The sequence below is a fragment of the Syngnathus scovelli genome, chromosome 13, assembly GCF_024217435.2.
Source record: "Syngnathus scovelli strain Florida chromosome 13, RoL_Ssco_1.2, whole genome shotgun sequence".
Taxonomy (NCBI): domain Eukaryota; kingdom Metazoa; phylum Chordata; class Actinopteri; order Syngnathiformes; family Syngnathidae; genus Syngnathus; species Syngnathus scovelli.
In genome coordinates this window covers 15,436,881-15,455,953 of record NC_090859.1, presented here as the reverse complement: position 1 = coordinate 15,455,953, position 19,073 = coordinate 15,436,881, and the positions used below count along the sequence as shown (strand labels likewise).

Here is a 19,073-nt window from a genome sequence, read left to right as displayed (position 1 = left end):
GGAATCTAAACATTGTCTCTGTGTATTGACTCACACAGTTCAAAGAAAGAACATAAGAGGCGTCAGCCGTTGGTCGCCCGCCCGCCCGCCCGCTCTCAGCCGAGCGTCGGTTGACCAGCTTTATTGAAGTTCGACAGCACAAAGGACAAATGACACCGGCAAACGTTAGCTAGAAATATCAGCTCAAACTACAGCTTGTGTGGCACATGGACAAAGGAGAAGGGGACGCGCCCTCACATCGAAACTTCTAATCTGTTGGCGCGAGCGTGTCCAAGACGTGGAGTGCAATGCGGACAACGCCCTCAGCGGTCCCGGCCCACGGAGGTCCGAGTCGAGTCGTGGCCCTGCCGCCCGGCGCTGTCTCGGGGCTCAGACGTCGTCGAAAATTCGACTGCGAGACGACGACATGGACAGGTACCGGCCGCCCGTGGCTCTGAAACGCAACGCCGCGACAATTGGTCGCAGGGGGAGGAGCGAACGACTGAAGCGTGGTGTCGCAATCACATCGCCGTGCCGCGGACGGCGGGAGCCCGCCAGGGCTGCAAATAGCCTGCGTACGATTGACGTGCAAGTTAAAGCCACGGCCGGTATCTCGCGGCTCACCTCCCCGCGCCGCGGTCGTCCGCGTCGTCCACGCAGGAGTCAGCGTTGTAGTCCAGAGGTTCCTGGTCCTGCAGAAGCTCCATGCGATCGCGCTCCGCTCGACCGGCGGAACGGCATAACTTGCCCGCTAAACAGAAGCGCAAGGCTGCGTCAACGCCAAGTGGCCTGCGTCAACGCCTAGTGGCCTGCGTCAACGCCTAGTGGCCTGCGTCAACGCCTAGTGGCCTGCGTCAACGCCTAGTGGCCTGCGTCAACGCCAAGTGGCCTGCGTCAACGCCAAGTGGCCTGCGTCAACGCCAAGTGGCGTGCGTCAACGCCAAGTGAACCAACGTACGTCCGCTGTCGGCGTCGTCCGAGTAGCCGCTCTCCTTCATTTCGTGGCCGTTCCTGCCCCTGGCGCTCAATTCCTCCCTGGCGTGGCCGTAGCGCTCCTTCCACTCCTGCAACGCGCGCACGGGGTGGTCAAAGCCGCCGCCCGGCCGCCACCTCGGAGCGGGACCACCCTACTCACACGTCGTCTGGCCTCGCCATCTTCCGTCCTCTGGCGCTTTCGCTTCTCTGCGGGCAGAGACACGCACGGTGGTTAGCGTGCTGGACGGTGGGGCGCGATGGGGCGCGGCGCCACCGACCTCGGCGAATCAGCTCCTTGCCCTCGTCCACCAGGTCCGACGTCAGCTCGCTGTCGCCCATGAACTGCTGGAAGCCGAGCAGGTTGAGCAGGCGGGTGCCCAGGCTGAGCGTGGACACAAGACGGCCAGTAACCGCCCACAGCATCACGGCACAGGCGCGCGCTCATTCCCAAGCGCGGTGACTTGACGGCTATCTAGCGGCACTGCTGAGCCCGAGTGCTCGCCGCTCCCCGGACATCCTTGCTTTGACAGTTTCTGGCAGGTGGCCTTACCTGAAGTAGGTGGCGATGCACAAGATGACGATGAGCATGGGGTAATAGATGTAGAAGCCGTCGGCCACAAAGGAGAGCACGCGCATGGAGCCCATGATCTGTCACGCACACAGATGGAGAGCGAGGGTTAGGGTTGGCTGGCTGGCAAGAAAGAGGGCGGTGGCTTACCGAGGTGTAGGCCGTCTGCTCTCTGTGCTGGTGGGAGATGGCTGCGTCCATGTGGATGAGACCCAAGAAGTTGAGGCACAGCGGCGGCGTCAGCCGGCAGAAGAGCCTGAAGGCCAGAGGCGGCGGGGCGGGCGAGTCAGACAAGACCCGGCCGGAGGCAGCGGGCCAGGCGCGGGTCGCTCACATGCCGCTGAACTGCAGGCTGTACGCGTCCGTCTGGTGATGCGGCGCCAGGTAGTAGAAGTTGAACACGCGGATACGGAACACGGTGGAGTACACGCACGTGCACAGGAAGAAGATGGTGATGAAGCACGCCACCTGGTGGGGACGCACAGCGCAGCAGCTATCAGGGGAGCGAGTGGACCGAGTGCTGCAGTAAATGGGCCTCCGCCGCGGGTTCACACCAAAATGGAGCGCTGCCGGAGCCTCCCGTTGCGAGGGGTGTTATTGCTCTCTCGGCCGCTAGATAAAGGTAAAGACCCAATGATTGTCTCACACACACACACACACACAACTGGGTGTGGCGAAATTTGTCCTCTGCATTTAACCCATCCCCAAGGGGAGCAGTGAGCAGCAACGGTGGCGCCGCCGCGCTACGGAATCATTTGGTGATCTAACCCCCCAATTCCAACCCTGAATGCAGAGTGCTAAGTAGGGAGGCAATGGCAACAGCCGGCCGGGGTTTGAACCCACAACCTTCCGATTGGCAGATGGCAGCAGAGCATTTTGTTTGACAAAAGGTTCGTCCACACGTTTCTCAGCCTATGCGGCGCTCACCCGCCCACCTGCCGGCCGGCGGCGGCGTGGGCTGGGCTGGGCTGGGCCGGTTACTCACCTGGATGTACACGTAATTGTAGTCGCGCTCGGCCAGCCGGATGAAGACGGCAAAGAGCGACAGGACGGGTTTGGTGCTGAAGAAGGTGCACTCGGACCAGACCACGGCAGCGCTGAGCAGGCCCAGCAGCACGGCCAGGACACGGTAGAAGACGCGCTTCAGCAGACACTCCCAGTACCACTCTAAGGCAGAACTTTTATTTTGGAGACCCGCAGGGCATGAGGCAAGGCGCTCGGGAGCCTGAGGACCACTGCCACTCGCTCCCAACTTTTTGCTAGCTTCCATACCTGCGCTGGGCGTGTATACGTATCTGCTGAACCAGCCCGGGGGCCGGGCGGGTGCGAAGCTGCGGACGAAGCGTCGAGAGGAGCTGCTTTCATTCTTGGCCACGTCCTCCAGATGGAAGGCTTCCTGCAGCAGCATGTGCCACTGCACACGGGTGCGATGGTGTCGCTGAACGGCGTAGATCACCTGCGCGGACGCCAACAGGTTCACGCCGGCCGGCCAGCCGGCCGGCCGACACGGGGCGCTCAGCCGGACGCAAACTCACCCGTTTGTGGAGCTTGACCAGACTCCTCTCGCTGGGGAAGGTCTGCTTATCCTCAAAGTCCTCATAGTCGTCCATGTTGCGGCCCAACTTGTCCTGGTAGTCCGTCGGGCACTGAGGGACGAAACCCGGGTGGAAGGGGTAAGGGAAGGGGGGGGGGGGGGGCGTGGCGGCGGTGCCGCCGCGTGAGACGCCACTCACCTTCCGGAGGATGGTGTCGACGCTCGTCCTCAGAGGATGGTTGTACTTGACGGCCTCGCTCACCTTTCTCACCTCCTGAGGGCAGCAGGATGAAGTGTGGAATTTACTGAAGCGGCCACGGTGCGGTGGCCCGACATGGGTTTCAAATGGACAAGTATAGTTTTGAAGCAGAGCTGTTTCCCTCCCCCCAGCCTTCCTTACAGTAAGGAAGGGTCCGATTCGATTTTGTCTGGAGTTCATTTAATAGGCACGGCATGGCACTTGCTCGGAGCTCCCACACTGCATATTCACCTCCATGACGTCCTCCAGGTTCTCCTCGGCGTCCGCCTTCTCCGTCATAAGCTTGGAGGCCTTGAAGTAGGTCTTGAGGAGCATATGTCCGTGTCTGGAGGAGTTCCAGTAGGAGCGCGGGATCTCCACCAGGCCATAGCCCAGCAGCAGAACCAGCAGGAACAAACCCCAGGTGTTGGCCGCCGTGATGCCGATGGTCTGCAGCTCGTACCTGACGGTCGACCGGCAAGCACACGCTCGCCTTAGCGCCGGCGGGCTAGGCGAGACCAGACCAGACCAGACCAGACGCCGGCTCGGAGTCGGGCTCTGACCAGGACAGGCGCCACTCGGGGTGGACGGCCACGTAGATGAGCAGCGAGCCGAAGATGAGCAGGTAGCTTCCGTAGTAGATGGCGTTCTCGATGAGGGCCGTCTGGACCTTCCCGGCCATGGAGAACCCGCCCGAGCGAGCGTACGACTGCATGAACGGCAGCAGCAACCTGGATGACATGGGTGCGCCGTCCGTCATGGCCCGGCCATCAGCGGCGAAACCGTCGCTGCCCGCCGTGCCCCGATGGCCAGCCCGCTGCTCACCGCTTGGCAATCAATGCCCACCGACGTCGGCCCCTCCCTACCTGCCTCCCTCCCTCCCTCCCCGTCAGCACCCGCTGAGCTCCGCCCACCGATCGCCACCGCAGCCACCACCCGGCGCCCTCGCGCATACTGACCAGGTGAGGCACTGCGACGTCCAGTAGACCACCCGCCAGAAGACGGGCATCACGCCGTCGGGGATGTAGCTCCACGGCTCATAGCACGCCGCTTGCGCACTGCGGAGAGGAAGCGGGGTTACGCTGCGCCGACACGCGCGCCATCGGGGCGTAGCGGGCGCACCCACCGACCTCTGAGCGGGCGCCACGGACTTGTTGCCTGACGTCTGATTAGCCGGCGCCGTGCCAGCGGCGTGCTCCCGACGGTCCGTCTGGCACTGCTTGTAGATCGTCTGCAACGGGACACGGTTTAGACGGACAATTGGCAAGCAGGGGGCCGCCAGAAGAGCTCGGGCCGACCGTGGTGACGTCCAGCGGCAGGATGAAAACGATGAGGAAGCACAGGTACCAGGCCAGCAGCGTCCCGAACAGGACCATGCGCTGCTGCTTCCGGAAGTCTCCGTAGCGATGCAGCAGGAAGAGCGCCAGGAAGAACACCACCACCATCTCCACGGCCAGCGCCGCCCCACTCATCCTGACGCGCCGGTCTCGGGCCGCGTCCCGCCCCACCCACCGGCAAAACGCCTGCCGAAAACAATGAGCTCAAATTCAAATGAATTGGTGGTGGCCGTCATCTGAAAAACGTGCTCATGGAGGAAAAAGGCGCCAAACAGTGGTGCATTTGCAAGTTTTCTCGTGAAGGCGGGTCCTTGGACATGTTTGACGACTCCCCAGTTGGAATTGACCGCAACGCAGACGGCATAACAATTGCATACGTAATAGTAAGCACGTACAGTATAGGTCATGGGAGGGAGGGAAGATGGGAGGGAAGATGGGAGGGAGGGCTTTCCGTTCATGCCGGCAGGTTTGGCCGTGTGACGTTGCCAGACTTTCACACGCAAACGCTGTAGGAACACACTCAGAGACTAACAATACTTGCAGACATACATTCCTCTCAATCCACAAAAAAAAAAAAAAAAGCCACACCAATAAAGTTGGCCATTCTTAATCGTCATGTTAGTGGATCTCCAAGCATGCGCCACACCGAGACAGAAGGTGCAGTGCCGTTTTTAGGATTAGATTGGTTTCTTTTTCATTTGCAATTATTTGAAGAGTGTTAGTATTACTCGACTTCATGCAAGTCTATATTCTGTTGTTTTAAAAGATATATGTGACCTTGGGTAGTTGGAGAAACACTACATTTCGAAATCAATGAATCAACGTCTTCAGTGATCATAATATTTATCATTCCTCGCGAAGCGACATTATTGCTGACGTCACCACGAAACGATGTACGACGCGATTGAAATAATTCGTTGAATTCGTGCCAGTGCGGGTGATTACATTTGATTAAGCAGAAGACAAAGTGAGAGGACAATCTAAAAAAAAAACCATTCCTGCTAATTTGTTAGCTAGCTAGCATGGCATAGCCGGCATTCCATCAAGTGAAGACGTTCAGACTCTTACCGTTGATTATTTGTCCGCTCGAGTCAAAGCGACCACGTCGCCTCGTAGAACGCTCGTCTGCACTCGAATTAAAGCGATTGAGAGCGCAAACACAACGCAAAGCGGAGCGCAAGCTGTCATCGGCCGTAACATCCGGGTTTGCCAGGCGACGTCAGTACGGAGACGCGCACGCGCAGTATTGAACTCCTCGCAAGCTGGGGTTGGAGGGGCGGGGGGCACAACTGATGATGGCCATCATTGTATTTCGCTTCTTTATATTTGAACACTTAATTCTGCGCACGGCCCCAGTAATTCCGCGATCCTCGTGGGGATAAAACGGTTCAGATGGATGGAAACTCTACTCGTGGATCTCGGCTGTGCTTACACCACACCACACCACACCACACCACACCTTTCCATACATCAACGGCTCCCCTCTTATTCTGAAAATGATTCAAAAGGAGCGAGAAGTGACATTTGGATTTGAATTTATTCCACTTTGGCTTGATGACAATTTTGCAAAGGTTATTGGCTTCATGCGCTCACATAGACACATGGTGAGGTCATTGTGCTAAATAACAGCGTGGTCCTTCTACACACAACAAACATACAGCGCGGGGAAAACAACGAGAGCAACATATTTGCATTGGGCAAGTAAACATTCTAAAGGACAATATTTGAGCGTGGAAGTGCCATGAGTCGATCAATGCGGTGAGCCACGTTTGCGCTCGTGAGGATGGAGGTTTCAACGCGCGCAGTTGCCACAGCTGTGTGGGGACCCCCAGAGAAACGGCGCTGCCCCGCCCCGCCCCGCCCGGCAGAGCAAAGCCAAAAGAACGGGGTTGTTTTCGCGCGTCATTTGTCCCGACCCAATGACACAAAACGCTATCTTCTAGATATATGTATGACTGTACACACGTGGACCTTTGCCGTTTCCAGGGTGGCGTGAGGAGGACGAGCGTGCAGCCGCCGCCGCGCGCCCTCTAGCCCACCTTGGCGTCCAGCAGCAGCCTCAGAAGCGTCCGGGCGGAGGCCAGCAAAGCGCCATGCAGCGCAAACTGGGCCGCCAGCGCTCCAAAGCCGCGGTAGAAGGCGCCCCAGCCCTCCTTGCGGCGGATGGAGTGGAAGCAGTCGGCCGCACCGTCGTACTGCGTGTTGACGGGCAGCACCAGCGGGCCGCCGTCTCCGCCCGCCGCGCCGTCTGTTGCGTCGATGATGGTGCGGGTGCCCTGCAGGCTGAGGCGATGCAGCGCCGTCTCCAGCGGGAAGAGCAGCGCGTCGGCAACCAGCGAGCCCAGCCACGCCGCCGCCAGCTCCGGGAAGTGGGCCTCCAGCGGGTCGGCCGGCGCATCGGCCGGCCGCCGCCCCTCGACGCGCCGGTGCAGCCACAGGGCGGCGCGCTGCACAGCGGCGGCGACGGCGTAGCGCAGGACGGCGTGGCACACGGCCGGAAGCAGGAGGCAGCTGAGGGGGAGCAGGCGCCGGCTGTGGGGGGCGCCCACGCCCAGGAGGCGAGCCAGACCTTCCCGCACGCAATCCAGCAGCCCCGACGATGACTCGTCGCGCACGATCTCGCTCTGCGGGGTGACGGGGACTCACGTCAGCGAGATGCGGGCGGAACGTGCCACAGCTGCGTACGTTTTAGAACACGGCCTCCGTTTGGCCGCTTTCCGTCCCTCCGTTGGCCTAGCTGCCCCGTGCGTTTTTTGCAATCGGCACAATCCGAGCCCGGCCGACCCACTGAAAAATGCCATGGAAGTTTCTAATTTGGCATATTTGCCTGACTCCTGCGCACCTGATTGAGCGGAGGGAAAAAAAACAACCAAAAAACATGGCAACATCACCTGCACGGTCTCGATGAGGCTGGAGCAGTAGAAAGGGAGGGCCGCAGCCGCCGTCAAACTGCCGACAGAAAGTAAGTCAGGCTCAGAGAAAGAAGACGGCGGGAACAACTCGGAGCGACGTTTGGGCCAATTGACCGACAGAAAGCACCTACGACAAGAAAAAGCCAAATAAACAATCAAACAAACCCCTTGAGCAGGAAATGACCGGCCAGCTGCTCCACGCTCCAGCGGTGAGGAATCTCCCTAGGAGAGCACAAAGGCCTTAACTGAGGCCAAGTGAACGAGCGGTCGGCAACACAAGCTGCCGCTTACCGCGGCAACGGCGTCAACTCGCCGATGATGCCCTCAGCTGCCAATGTGACGCCGTGCACGATAAAGGTGCTGCCCATCCCCTTCCACAAGGCCCGCGGACCCTGGAGAGCCACAACGGGGTTGCCGCATTCTCTTCTTTCGGTTGTTCAATCGCAAATGCTTGATTGACACCACCTTCTTCAATTGCGCTCAATCAAATGAGCGTTTCGCCACAAAGCGGCCACATGGTGTCAAGAAACATTTCCCCCACAGCCACCTACCTGAGCCTTGCCGATGGCGTACATGACGGCGACAGCGCCAAAGGGCGACAGGTGCTGGCAGCGCGCGTGGTAGTTGACCTGCGACACAAAGGTAAAGGTTGCGGGCGCGTGGAGGCGGCGGGGGGAGGAGGCCGGCGCCGGCCAGCTCACCTGGCACTGCCGGCGGAAGACCACGCACGGATGAGTCAGCACGTTCTCTGCAAACAGACTGCGCCGGCACGCCGGCGGGTTAGCGGCACGCCGACGACACGCCGGCGTGGTCGTGACGACGTCGTCATCACCTGACCAGTCCGATGCCGAAACCCGCCAGGCGATTCAGCTGCTCTAGAGAAAAAGAGCAAAAACTCAAAAAGTCTTGCCAATGGCCCTCCAGTCAAATGCTTGGAGCTAATGTGATGAGTCCCTTCCTAAAAATGCTGCATTGGCATCTCGTTTTGGTCCCTAGAAAGAGAGCTCAAATAGAAAAGAAAAGAAAAGACAAAACTTGAAAACCAATGATGGAAGGAAACCGAACGTTCTCCCAGCTAAGCTAGTCAAGAATAACTGCCCTCAGCGAACGGAAAACAATCTGGTTATGTTGCCTTGAAGGAAGGTCGGAGGTCGGCCGCAATGGTCGAGGGACGTCCCCGGGTCGCCCGTCGGCGGTGAACTTTTGTTTTACCGACGTCGCAATTTCGAACTAAAAGGCATTTCTTTCATCCTCGAAAAGGCTGTCCTGGTGCACTTTTACTACTTGAAAGTCGAATGAAGCATTAATCTCAACTATCTTGACGGTAGTCAGGCTACTGGGCTAGGTAGGCTAGGCTAGGCTAGGCTAGGCTAGGTATCCTCACCGGGCGGAGGCGGGCCGCCAGCCGCCGCCGCGTTCCAGTCGCGCTCCCCCGCAGGTCCGCCGGACGCTCCCGGCGCTTCGTCGTAGAGTGGCGTCCGCTCTCCAGTGTGCAGGTTGCGGCTGCCGGGGATGTCCGGCGGCGTGGTGACCCAGTGGAGGTACTGCGGTGGCGGCGGCTCGGCGCTCCGCGTCGAGTAAGCCGCCGAGTAGTGAGGCTCGTCCCGGCCGCCGCGGTACGCGAGCCCGTCGAAGTTGTCCGGTCGTCTGGACGCCATGAGGAAGGAGGACCAAGAGAACCGACGATGACCACCACGGTGGGAGGCAGCTCGTCAGCCCGTAAACATGGACAGGACGACAGGGAGGAACGGACGGCGACCTGGCTGGCTGGCTGTTACCTCCGACCCGGAAGTGGTAGCACGAAAAACTCACGTGCGCCTCATCCTTCAGCGCCATCTAGCGGAGCGTGCCGTCAGACGCCACGATTTCTCAACCTGTACAGTACAATTGGGAAATTACATGTGCGGTGTTTTGTGATGAATGTGGAGGTATCAAAGTTAAAATTTGGATCAATTGGAGGAGGGGCAAAAATTGCATCGAGAAAATACCTAACTGTTACACTAATGTATCAAGTTAGTCAGTTAGTTCCTATTGGAACATTGGGTGACGAGTTCTCTCCATTCGCTCCGGTCACTGGCGATCCTTCTTGCTCCATGCCGCCAGCTGACTCCCGTCAATGTATCAAAATGAAGGGAAAATCATTTAAATGGGATTTTGATGCAGGACTGTTGACACTTACAAACTTTATTTGTTTGAGTGATTCCAGCATTTTTTTCTCATTCATGTCTGTTTGGTCCATTCTTTCGACAACAAGACAATGCGAGTCGCATCTGTCGAACGACAAACACGTAACAAAATCGAGACTCCCTCGTTGGCCACGTTAAGGCGGCGTGTTTTTTTTAAGGCCCGTTCAACCTTTCACGACCTCTAAAAAGTAAACACAGTGGATTCGCGACATACTACATTAAAAACAATAAATGAAATATGACTCCGTCTGATTGTATCAAAGCCGCTAAACAAATAGATAAAATACGTAATGGTCACTTGCTATGGTCAACTAGTTAGCATTAGCGTCTGTCATGGCACCAGAGAGCAAAAGAAGAAACACATTTAACAAAACACTCTTACTTGACATAATTAACCACTGACACCAGCGTGTACGCTTCTCCTCAAAATGTTTGCAAATTAGTGACCGACTGGGGCGTGCAAATCAAGCTACAAGGTGCACTTCCCACGCCGTTACTTCAACCACACCTGCTATCTCCCCGAGGTCTGCGCGCTCACCGTCTGACGACCGAGTTTGCTAGCGTAGCCGCCACCGCCGTCGGCTAAGCAACCCGATGACAAGAAGCGGCGGCGACGACGACGACGACGAGGAGCGCTAATGACAGTGCTCCGTGATGTCCACAACCACCGCCTTGCGCCAGCTAAACAGGAAGTAGCCGGCGCCCGCGCCCGCCGCCACCGCCATGCACAGGTAGGCGTTGTACGTCATGAAGACCAACATGAGGAGGTAGCTGACCACCACCTGGATGATGTGCAGCAGCGTCTGCAGGAAGTGCGAGGGGCTTAGCATCCTCTGCCTGATAACACAACAAGATGGCACTCGTTGCTGACAGCGTATGTCTTTGTAATAGAACATAAGAACCTGGACTACTCCTAACCCATTCAATCGGCAAAGACAAGTTAAGCCATGGACGCAGATAATTGGACGAATCGTCGCATGTCATCGAGTCCTTCCTCGGAGGTGTTGTTTCGAGAATCCAAAAGTGTGCGGCGGCGCTCTGGGTTGATATTATGGGAGTGTCATACCAGCAAAAAAAAAACCAACTAATAATAATCATCTTTTCCCGTGCGCCGAGCCTTACACAAACGGACGGACGGACGGACGGGCGAGACAAAAGTCTTGTGATTATCTTTGTCTTTTTTTGGTGATTGTCGGAACTTTAGCATTGACGAGTGTCACGCTACTAACATACCCGACAGTCTTGTGCGTCTCCATGAGTACGGTGCCGTCGGCGCCGGGCAGCGGCATGCAGTTGTAGCGCACGTTGACCTGACTGCGCCGCAGCAGCGTCTCACGGCCCATCTTCAGACCCTCGTACAGGACGGCCAAGAGGAACACGCCGACGCAGGCGCTCACCATCTCTGATTGGAGGGCACAAGACCGGTGGAGTCGAATGGAGCCAGGAAAAAGAGGAGGAGTCAAAGCGGCGTGACGCTCACCTCCGACAGAGTTGATGAGAAGTCCGCTGAAGAGCAGCTCCACCTTCTCGTAGCCAAAGTAGAAGGTCATCGCCTAGGCAAGCGCCGGCGCGCGAGCGTTAGCACGTGCTGAGGGTTGGGGAGGCTAACAAAGAGCACGCTAGCTAGCGTGTGGGCATAGGCGCTCCCTACCATGCCTCCGTGTCCCCCGTGACCCCCTCCGGCAGCGCCGCCTCCGTGGTCATGTCCGCTGGCGGGCGTGGTCGCCATGGCGTGGTGGTGGTGGACGTGTTGAGCGTGGTCGTCGTGGTTCATCTGCATCGAGCTGTGGTTCATGACTGACACGACACGCAGGCGCACACACAACTGGCCTTCAGCACCTTTACACTCGAATCCAAGTCCACTTCAGTGCAGTCCTCCAGTCTGGTCCTGTTTTGACCTTTAGGCGGTCCGATCCGTGACTCGAGCCAGCCGGGCCAAGACTAGTCCTGTCTGTCAAGTCACGCACGTCCGCTCCAATCTAGTACAAGCTAGTCTCGCTCGCCCAGTTTAGTAGAGTTCACTCCCGTCTAGTCTTTGACCTGTATCAAAGACCACCGAGTCAGGTCTCCACAGAGCGGTCCGGTCTACGTCAGCCGAGGATAAACTTTGAAAAGGCAAGAAAGTCACCGAAGCAGGCCCAGCAGGAAAGTAGAAACGGGAACGCGCCGACAACGTGCGGATCGATGGGCGACCGACCGACCGACCGGCCGGCCGGGAAAAACAAATTGAAATGAGGCGCAAGTCCAAATTAACTGTACATCCAGCAGCCAAGCAGAGGCCCTCGTCGCCATGACGATCGAAGATGACGCCGCCGCATCTTCAGCGACACGGCGCAGGCGCTCGGCCGTAATCCGATTGGCCGAGCGGCCCCGGGCAAAAAGCGGGCGACCGCCGATCTTATCAAAGCTCGTTAAGAGAAGAGCACGCCTCCCTGTAGCCGAGAAGCGCCGTAAGCACAAAATCGTCCTTTATTGGGACGAGGCAGAGGCCGAGGCAGAGGCCGAGGCCGCGCCCGTGCGTATCTTGGCAGTCAAAGGCTCTTTGGAGAATCGGTCACTTATTTCATGTAGACAATGCGCCAAGGGAACCCAGAAAAAAAAAATCCCCCCCCCCCTTTTATCTGAATGAGTCATCCGCCTGCCATCCTACCTTTGACCTCTAGGTGCACTTAGTGTTCCTGCATCAACCTTTAACCTCTCAAAATGCTTACAGTTGGTGTATCAGGTGGCAGGAAGTGATGTCAGCAGGTCATTGGGTTCTTTGAGGCAGTCAGCTGTTTCTTTGATGATTCGGTACAATAGAACAATGGCTGTAAGATCACATCGTATCTAAAATTCTAAATATTTGTCGAACCTATAAACACATCTATATTTGCATTTTTGGTCAATGTGAGAAGATGGAGAACTGAAGGCTCCAGGTTTTTTGTTTGTTTGTTTTTTATTCACTTAAACCATATTTAGGTTTCCGAGATATTTCATGGCTATTTTTACTTGGCAGTCTTAGTCGTTTCTATTGTTTTCAAACCCCGTATTTTACATCCAACACAGATTGCTTTCTGTGTTTTTCAGATGTTCTCAATTTCCCCGCTATGTTTTATGCACACTTGATGCAGGGCTCTATGAATAAAATCGGATCCGTCCGTGACGTCACCGATGCGAAGTTTGACGACTTCTGGACTGAGAAAAAAAGGGACTCATGAAAACAGGCTAACGCGAATGCAAAGTTGGCCAAAGTGGACAAACTAACCTGTACTCAACTAGTCAGTCAGTCAGTCAGTCAGCCAGTCAGTCAGTCAGTCAGTCACACACACACAACAAACACGACGTAAGCGTGCAGAGGTCACTGACACGAACACAAACTCCACTGACCTACCTGCAAGGCTTCCGGGATTTCTTTTCCGAATTCTGCGACGAAGCACACAAAAAGGGAGCGTTGCGTTTTGGAGAAAAGAAATACAAGCAAAAGTGGCCAAAAGGACCGTGATGCGGTCGAAGGAGTTATGAGCGTCGTCGGTCGGTCGGTCGGTCGGTTGTGCTCGCTCGCTCGTTCGCTCAGGACCAAGGGGCCGCTTCCGCCTGTGACGTCATCGCGCAGGGCGGACAGGAGGGGCCCGACAAATGAATGGACCAATCGGAAGAAGAATAATTGCCCCCCCCCCGTCATGAGCGGAGCCACGGCGCCGAGTGGCTTTGGCCAAATCACGTGACTTCATTTGGTTCGGAGGGATTTCAACGACGACGGTTGCCACAGCGACGGATTGGCGGTGGCGGCGGCGGCACTTTGCGATCGCAAACCTGGAGCTAGGCAACACGCCAAAGTTACATGTCGCCCCGTGAAAACAAACGTAAGATTGGCCAGTGAACACAGTGACGTTTAATGGCAGGAGACTTCTTTCCCCTGGTGGCAAGAACACAGTTGGTGCTTGTCAAGAGAGCCCAAGCAATATTCAAGACTCCATTTCTTTTTTCTGTTGCCTTTTTCAATCCTGGCCATTGCTTTGGGGTCGGAAACGTACCATACGGCGCCGACGCAGCTGGCAAGAAAGGAAAGGCATTACACCGTACACTCCACGTGTACAGCGGAAATGTGGTCGTCGAGCCGGGCTCGCCCCCCCCTCGGTGTCTCGCGACTCATTTGTGCGCATCGTTTGAATGTGGTGTTTGACAAAGAAAGGCTGAGGCTCACTCGCTCGCCCGCCCGCCCGCCCGCCCGCCCGCCCGCCCGCCGTTGGAGCAGAGCTACTTGGAGGGGACGGAAAACATACGCTGTCAGGCATACACGCTGTGCACTTACATTTTTGCAGCTCACTCTGTCCGTCATTGACAATGAATGGAAGGGGGGTGGGGGGGGGGCTCACTTTTGCTTGATGCTCAAGAGCGTTGAATGATGTGTCTCTGCTTCACTTTTGTTTCAGCACCGCAATGTGAGCCGGTTCATATTTATTTACACCTCAACATGGGCACGCATACAGCAAGTCACTTTGAGCCGTGGAGGAGAACATCACTTTCACAATAAAAGGCTCCAATCAGCAGCCAATCGGGAGAGAGCAGAGACAAAAAGGAACAAATAACTTGATTGGACATGTTTGGGAAATACCACTTCAGACTAAAATGAACATAAACAGCAAGCGACACATAGGAAGGAGCACTCTGCTAACGAGGCTAACGCATTAACCGGCCACGCGATAATTGGCGTGAAACTCGGGCTTGATGTCACACACGCGGCGCAGGAGGTCACCCAGCACCGAGTCGCGGTTGCCACGGTAACTGGCCTGGATGCGGCCCATGCGCTCTGCCGTGTCGCGGTCCACCTCCACCGCGCTGTTGCCGTGGGAACCCAGCGCCTGGACACAAGCACATGCTCAGCTGTGGTCGCGTAGAACAAAGCAAAATGTCAAGTGTCGGTCGGGTGCGTGCGTGCGTGCGTGCGTCCTCACCGCCGCCTCTTTGGTCTTAAACTCTTTGTCTCGCTGCAGCCGGTATTGCTCAATCTCAGCTTGAGCCTCTTCTTTGGCTTGCTTCAGACGCCGGTTCTTACCTGTGATGACATCATTGTGACGGGAGTTTTAATGCAGCATACTTTTCACTTCTTGCGAAGATGACAGACAGTGTTACACTGAGCTACGTGCCACTTTCCAATCTAATTTCGAAACGCTTGCGTGATCTACATATATAGCGTCTTCGAAAGAAAAGCACGATACAAATTGAATGATTTATTACTATATATTGTTTTGATTTCTTAGCGGCATTACTCACAATGCAGACAACTGACTCGAGTCGTTGTTTGCCACTTTGATTCGGGTCAAATTGTAAAGTGGCCACTCTTGGGTTCAATTGAGCGTCACTCCACGCACTTGCACATCCGCCTCATTCTACTCAATACTGTAGCAGGTCGAGCTAGGTAGGTGGCTAGCTGGCTGGCTGGCTGGCAGGTTGGCTGGGTGACGCGTTTCACGGCGCCTAAACCCGGAGCGACAGAGAGAGAGGAAGCAGGCTCATGTGACCCAATGCACTGCACTCTCTGCTGGCTGAACGAACAAACAAATAGTGCCAAATTACAATATGAAATGCAACCGGAAAGGTCCCGTCCGTGTCTAGTAGGTGCTGTGGTTACGCGCGAAGGACGGATGGAAGCGTCCCGTTGCGTCGCGTTGCTTTGCGTTTCGTCGTGGCCTCCCCCCGCCCGTACAGCGGCTCGGGTTTAGCTTTTGGCTAAGGTGCTTTGCTTTCGGTTTCGCCTTGGATCCACTCACGTTTGCGGGCTTCGGCCACTTTCTCGGCAGCTCTCTTCTCGGCCTGCAGCAGCTGCTGGATGCCCTGCGACTGACTTGCCATCGTGGGAAGAAGACGAGACGAATTAACGACGACGACGCAGGACTGGAAGCTCAAGCGAAGTCCTCGACGTACTCAAGTCAGCTGACACGCGTCACGACGTCTGTCACGTGAACGGTCACGAGACGCTCACAAGGGCCCGGATGTCTCGTAGCCACGCCCCATTTTTGCAACGTGCCTACGGAAATGAATTTCCCGCGAGTTCTTGTTTCATTTTTTGTGGGAGGGGGTGCCATTTTTTTGAACCCCCCATTCGCCCCGAATTTCATGGAAAACTTCCATTTAATGTTTCCCGGCATTATATTGTAGATGATTTGGGGACCCCCCCCCTCATTTCCGCCCCAACACTAAGGGTCCCTATTGCCCCAAGTAGTGGGCGCGATTCCGCTTCATTCCCACATAGCCAATGGTAACACTAGAATTGGACACATACACGATTGTACAAACGTCTCTCAAAATGTTTTTCCCTGAACAGACTTCAATTGTGGCTGCAGTTTCATTTGAAAGCAGACTGATTTTATTCAAAATGATGGGGGGGGTATGTGTTTTCAATTTATTTCCAGCGTCAATACACTTGAATAAGCTCCTCCCACTGGGCCAGAGGCCACAGCCCATTTTCTTGGACGTTGCTGGGTGACGACTTCCAGTCCCACATCCTCTGCGGGACGCGCCACGCCGGGCCGTAATTGGCCATCACGTAGTCCAGCGTCTCGCAAGGGACTCCCACTCGGACCTCCGCCAGCTCGGCCCAGCACAGCGAGAAGCGAGGGAACACATACCTGCGCCGCCAGAAGAACTGTCACCACCGCGGCCGCTGCAAACGCGGCCGCCGCCCACCTACTTGAACTTTCTGCCGCTCTTGGCCTGCGTGCCGCCGTTCCAGACCAGGTCACCGTCCTGGTAGAAGAAGAAGATGTCCAGCTTCACGCCATCCTTCACAAAGGACAATTCCAGGCTGTCCTCCACCTGGCCGCCAAAAGAAACGCCCACGTGTGCACCGGAGACATTTCCAAACACAAGTCATCGAGTGAAAAAAGGGGCACCTTGCCAAACTTGTGCTTGAGTGACAGTCCGGCATCCAGGAAGGCCGTGACCATGTCAGGGCGGAAGTCGCTGATGAAAATCCCGATGTCCACGTCGCGGCTGTACGTGATGAAGCCGCACTGCCTGAACCAGCCTGCGGGAGGGGCACAGCCGCAATGTTAACCGCTTCCGCAAGGTGCGCGACCAATTCACGCGGTTCACGTCGTATCGAGGGCTACGTGCGTCTCGCTACCTAAGCAGGTTCCGCTGCTGATCCAGAAGGGGATGCGCAGCCGCCCGAGGGTTTTGGCCGCCACTCCGAGCAGAGACTTGGCTTTGCTACGAAAATCCAGCGCCTCGGGAGACGGGTCGTCGGGGTAGAGCTGCGCACGCGCGTGCACAAACACGCACGCGTCATTGTCGGCATCGCCTGAGCGAACCAAGAGGTCAAAGGTCGGACCCGCAGGAAGCGCCGCGCATCCCGGTACGGGCACTCCAGGAAGCGAGCGCGACGATGCTGAGCCAGGAAGCCGGAGATGTTGCGAGGGACGGCGACGTCCAGACCGTCCACCGCCGTCAATACCAGCTGCGGCCTGAGGGGGGGAGCAGCAGAGCGGCGTCACGGGCCCTCGCGGGCAGGCTCGGCGCCGTCGCGGGCGAGCTCACCTGTCATAGGCGCCGGCGTGGCGTCCAAAGGCCATCTGCGAGAAGGGCGCAAAGCCACGGTCCGCGTGGGCATGGAGGCGCAGCGGCCCGTGCCACAAATACTCGCCGCTGCGCTCGTACAGAAAGAGCACCTAAAGGAAAAACAAGTGCTTGCCGCTGCGCTCGTCTAGAAAGAGCCCCTACAGAAATATAAGAGCGCACCAACGACCGCGGAAGGCCGGAGGGAGGGAGGGAGGGAGGGAGGGAGGGAGGGAGGGAGGGAGGGAGGGAGGCGGCGCTGCCGCTGCTCACGCGAGTCACTTTTGGGATGGACCCTCCTCGTCTCGATGCCGAACAAGGCCTTCTCGGAACAAAAGTCAAAGACATCCAATTCGTTCTATGCGGCCCCACCAGTCCAAACACGGCTTTCTTGCGACTAATGCATCGGGCGGCGGAATGTCGCCGCTGGCAGCCGCTCAGCTAAGTATGACATGCCCGCCCGCAAAGGTTTGGTCTGGCCCACCTGGATGACGGAGCCATGCCGGCGGAGCAGGAGATGCAGGGGAATGTCCTCGCCCGACAAGAGGTCCAAGCTGGCCAATCGGGGGTCTTGGCCTCGCACCTCCAGCAGCTCAAAGCCTTTCTCCTGGGCGGCCGACAGGAAGGCGGCCTGCCCACAAGAGAAGGGGCGAGTCGGGGCGACGGAGGTGGCGGGCGTGTCGGCGCGACGCGGCACTCACGTCGTAGGTCCACGTGTTGGCCAGCAGGCCAAAGGACGCCGCCCCCGGCCCGCCGCACAAGAAGCCGCAGTGAGCCTCGCGCTCCGGCGAGGTGCCCCGCGCCAGCAGCCCGAGCGAGGCCGGGTCGGCCAGAAACAGCGGCAGGCGGAAACGCCGGGACAGACGCAGGAAGGTCTTCACGCTTTGCTTTGCATGCACAGCACAGGACAGGACAGGACAGGACAGGACAGGACAGGACAGGACACGAGTGCACATTGAGCCAGCAAAGCACCTTCAGCGCTTCTTATTCGCACCGATCGAACGACTCTCAGGGGAACCCAAAATGAACGCGTCTGTCCTATGCCTACTCACCCACTGCAGGTCGCTGGCGGTCATGTGACCCGGTGTACGTCTCAGGATGCGCGGGCCAGCCTGTAAAAGACGTCACTTGTCACAACGAGGCCGGCACCCGTGATGTGGATCGCCCACTATTTCTTCGTCGCTGACGCCCTTTCTATTGATTGACACAAGACCATATTCTGCGAGCCGTATACTGAGCAAAAGTGCTCAAAAAGAGTCGGCGATATAGGCAATCCTGAAAAGAGCTGCTAGCATCTGGTCAAATACACTCATCTTCAAACAATACGAGTCTTGCGAGCTCAGTCCAATTACGGTCCAATTATGCGACGGCAAGCACATAATGTCATGAACACGCGTAGTTTTCCCTTTAACGACAACAATGATTTCAAATTGCAACTTTCGAATCTCTAGCTTGAATTAAGTGCGCGTAAACAACAAAACAACTTTTCAGGATACTGTACGACGTCGTCTGACCTCGCCGACGTAGGTCCGGTAATGGCGGAGTTGAAAGAGTAGAAAGACGAGGCTGCTCGCGACGAGCAGCCACAGTAGCGCCGTCCGGTTCACGCGAGGCATCCCCGCCGCATGTCCGTCCGCCGAACTCCAGTTCGGCTTTGGCTGCGAATGCAGCAAGAAAGTGTGCGACTCGCCGTTGGGATTCAGCCGGCCGCCATCTTAATTCTCAGCCGTTACTTCTGCTTCCGGTTCCTTCTTCTTTAGGGTCTAAATGGCGGATTAGACACCTTTATGGTGTATTACCGCCAC

General features: G+C 56.9%; 5 protein-coding genes across 5 annotated transcripts; all 5 read right to left on the bottom strand.

Annotated features, from left to right (window-relative positions):
* Positions 1-62: 62 nt before the first annotated feature.
* Positions 63-5,866, bottom strand: lmbrd2b (LMBR1 domain containing 2b). The gene is made up of 18 exons (XM_049737751.2): positions 5,700-5,866; positions 4,593-4,817; positions 4,425-4,525; positions 4,254-4,352; positions 3,858-4,025; positions 3,547-3,757; positions 3,256-3,330; positions 3,058-3,168; positions 2,795-2,978; positions 2,508-2,689; positions 1,857-1,990; positions 1,673-1,778; positions 1,505-1,602; positions 1,233-1,336; positions 1,115-1,161; positions 938-1,043; positions 604-730; positions 63-433 (listed from the first exon to the last, which is right to left on the bottom strand). The coding sequence occupies exons 2-18, from the start codon at positions 4,764-4,766 to the stop codon at positions 370-372; spliced, it is 2,091 nt and encodes a 696-aa protein (XP_049593708.1). The 5' UTR covers positions 4,767-4,817; positions 5,700-5,866; the 3' UTR covers positions 63-369.
* A 283-nt stretch (positions 5,867-6,149) lies between these two features.
* slc25a46 (solute carrier family 25 member 46) lies at positions 6,150-9,359 on the bottom strand. The gene is made up of 8 exons (XM_049737774.2): positions 8,928-9,359; positions 8,376-8,418; positions 8,245-8,302; positions 8,095-8,172; positions 7,835-7,935; positions 7,709-7,765; positions 7,523-7,580; positions 6,150-7,255 (listed from the first exon to the last, which is right to left on the bottom strand). Exons 1-8 carry the CDS (start codon positions 9,199-9,201, stop codon positions 6,662-6,664), a joined length of 1,263 nt encoding a protein of 420 aa, XP_049593731.1. The 5' UTR covers positions 9,202-9,359; the 3' UTR covers positions 6,150-6,661.
* Positions 9,360-9,709: 350 nt separating this feature from the next.
* slc31a1 (solute carrier family 31 member 1) lies at positions 9,710-13,319 on the bottom strand. The gene is made up of 5 exons (XM_049737789.2): positions 13,103-13,319; positions 11,381-11,526; positions 11,210-11,282; positions 10,963-11,131; positions 9,710-10,566 (listed from the first exon to the last, which is right to left on the bottom strand). Exons 2-5 carry the CDS (start codon positions 11,522-11,524, stop codon positions 10,365-10,367), a joined length of 588 nt encoding a protein of 195 aa, XP_049593746.1. The 5' UTR covers positions 11,525-11,526; positions 13,103-13,319; the 3' UTR covers positions 9,710-10,364.
* Positions 13,320-14,133: 814 nt separating this feature from the next.
* atp6v1g1 (ATPase H+ transporting V1 subunit G1) lies at positions 14,134-15,683 on the bottom strand. The gene is made up of 3 exons (XM_049737798.1): positions 15,483-15,683; positions 14,667-14,767; positions 14,134-14,573 (listed from the first exon to the last, which is right to left on the bottom strand). The coding sequence occupies exons 1-3, from the start codon at positions 15,562-15,564 to the stop codon at positions 14,400-14,402; spliced, it is 357 nt and encodes a 118-aa protein (XP_049593755.1). The 5' UTR covers positions 15,565-15,683; the 3' UTR covers positions 14,134-14,399.
* A 372-nt stretch (positions 15,684-16,055) lies between these two features.
* Positions 16,056-19,032, bottom strand: fktn (fukutin). Its single transcript, XM_049737770.2, has 10 exons — positions 18,783-19,032; positions 18,321-18,380; positions 17,970-18,155; positions 17,753-17,899; positions 17,251-17,381; positions 17,045-17,177; positions 16,838-16,967; positions 16,605-16,738; positions 16,403-16,527; positions 16,056-16,340 (listed from the first exon to the last, which is right to left on the bottom strand). Exons 1-10 carry the CDS (start codon positions 18,882-18,884, stop codon positions 16,127-16,129), a joined length of 1,362 nt encoding a protein of 453 aa, XP_049593727.1. The 5' UTR covers positions 18,885-19,032; the 3' UTR covers positions 16,056-16,126.
* Positions 19,033-19,073: the final 41 nt, after the last annotated feature.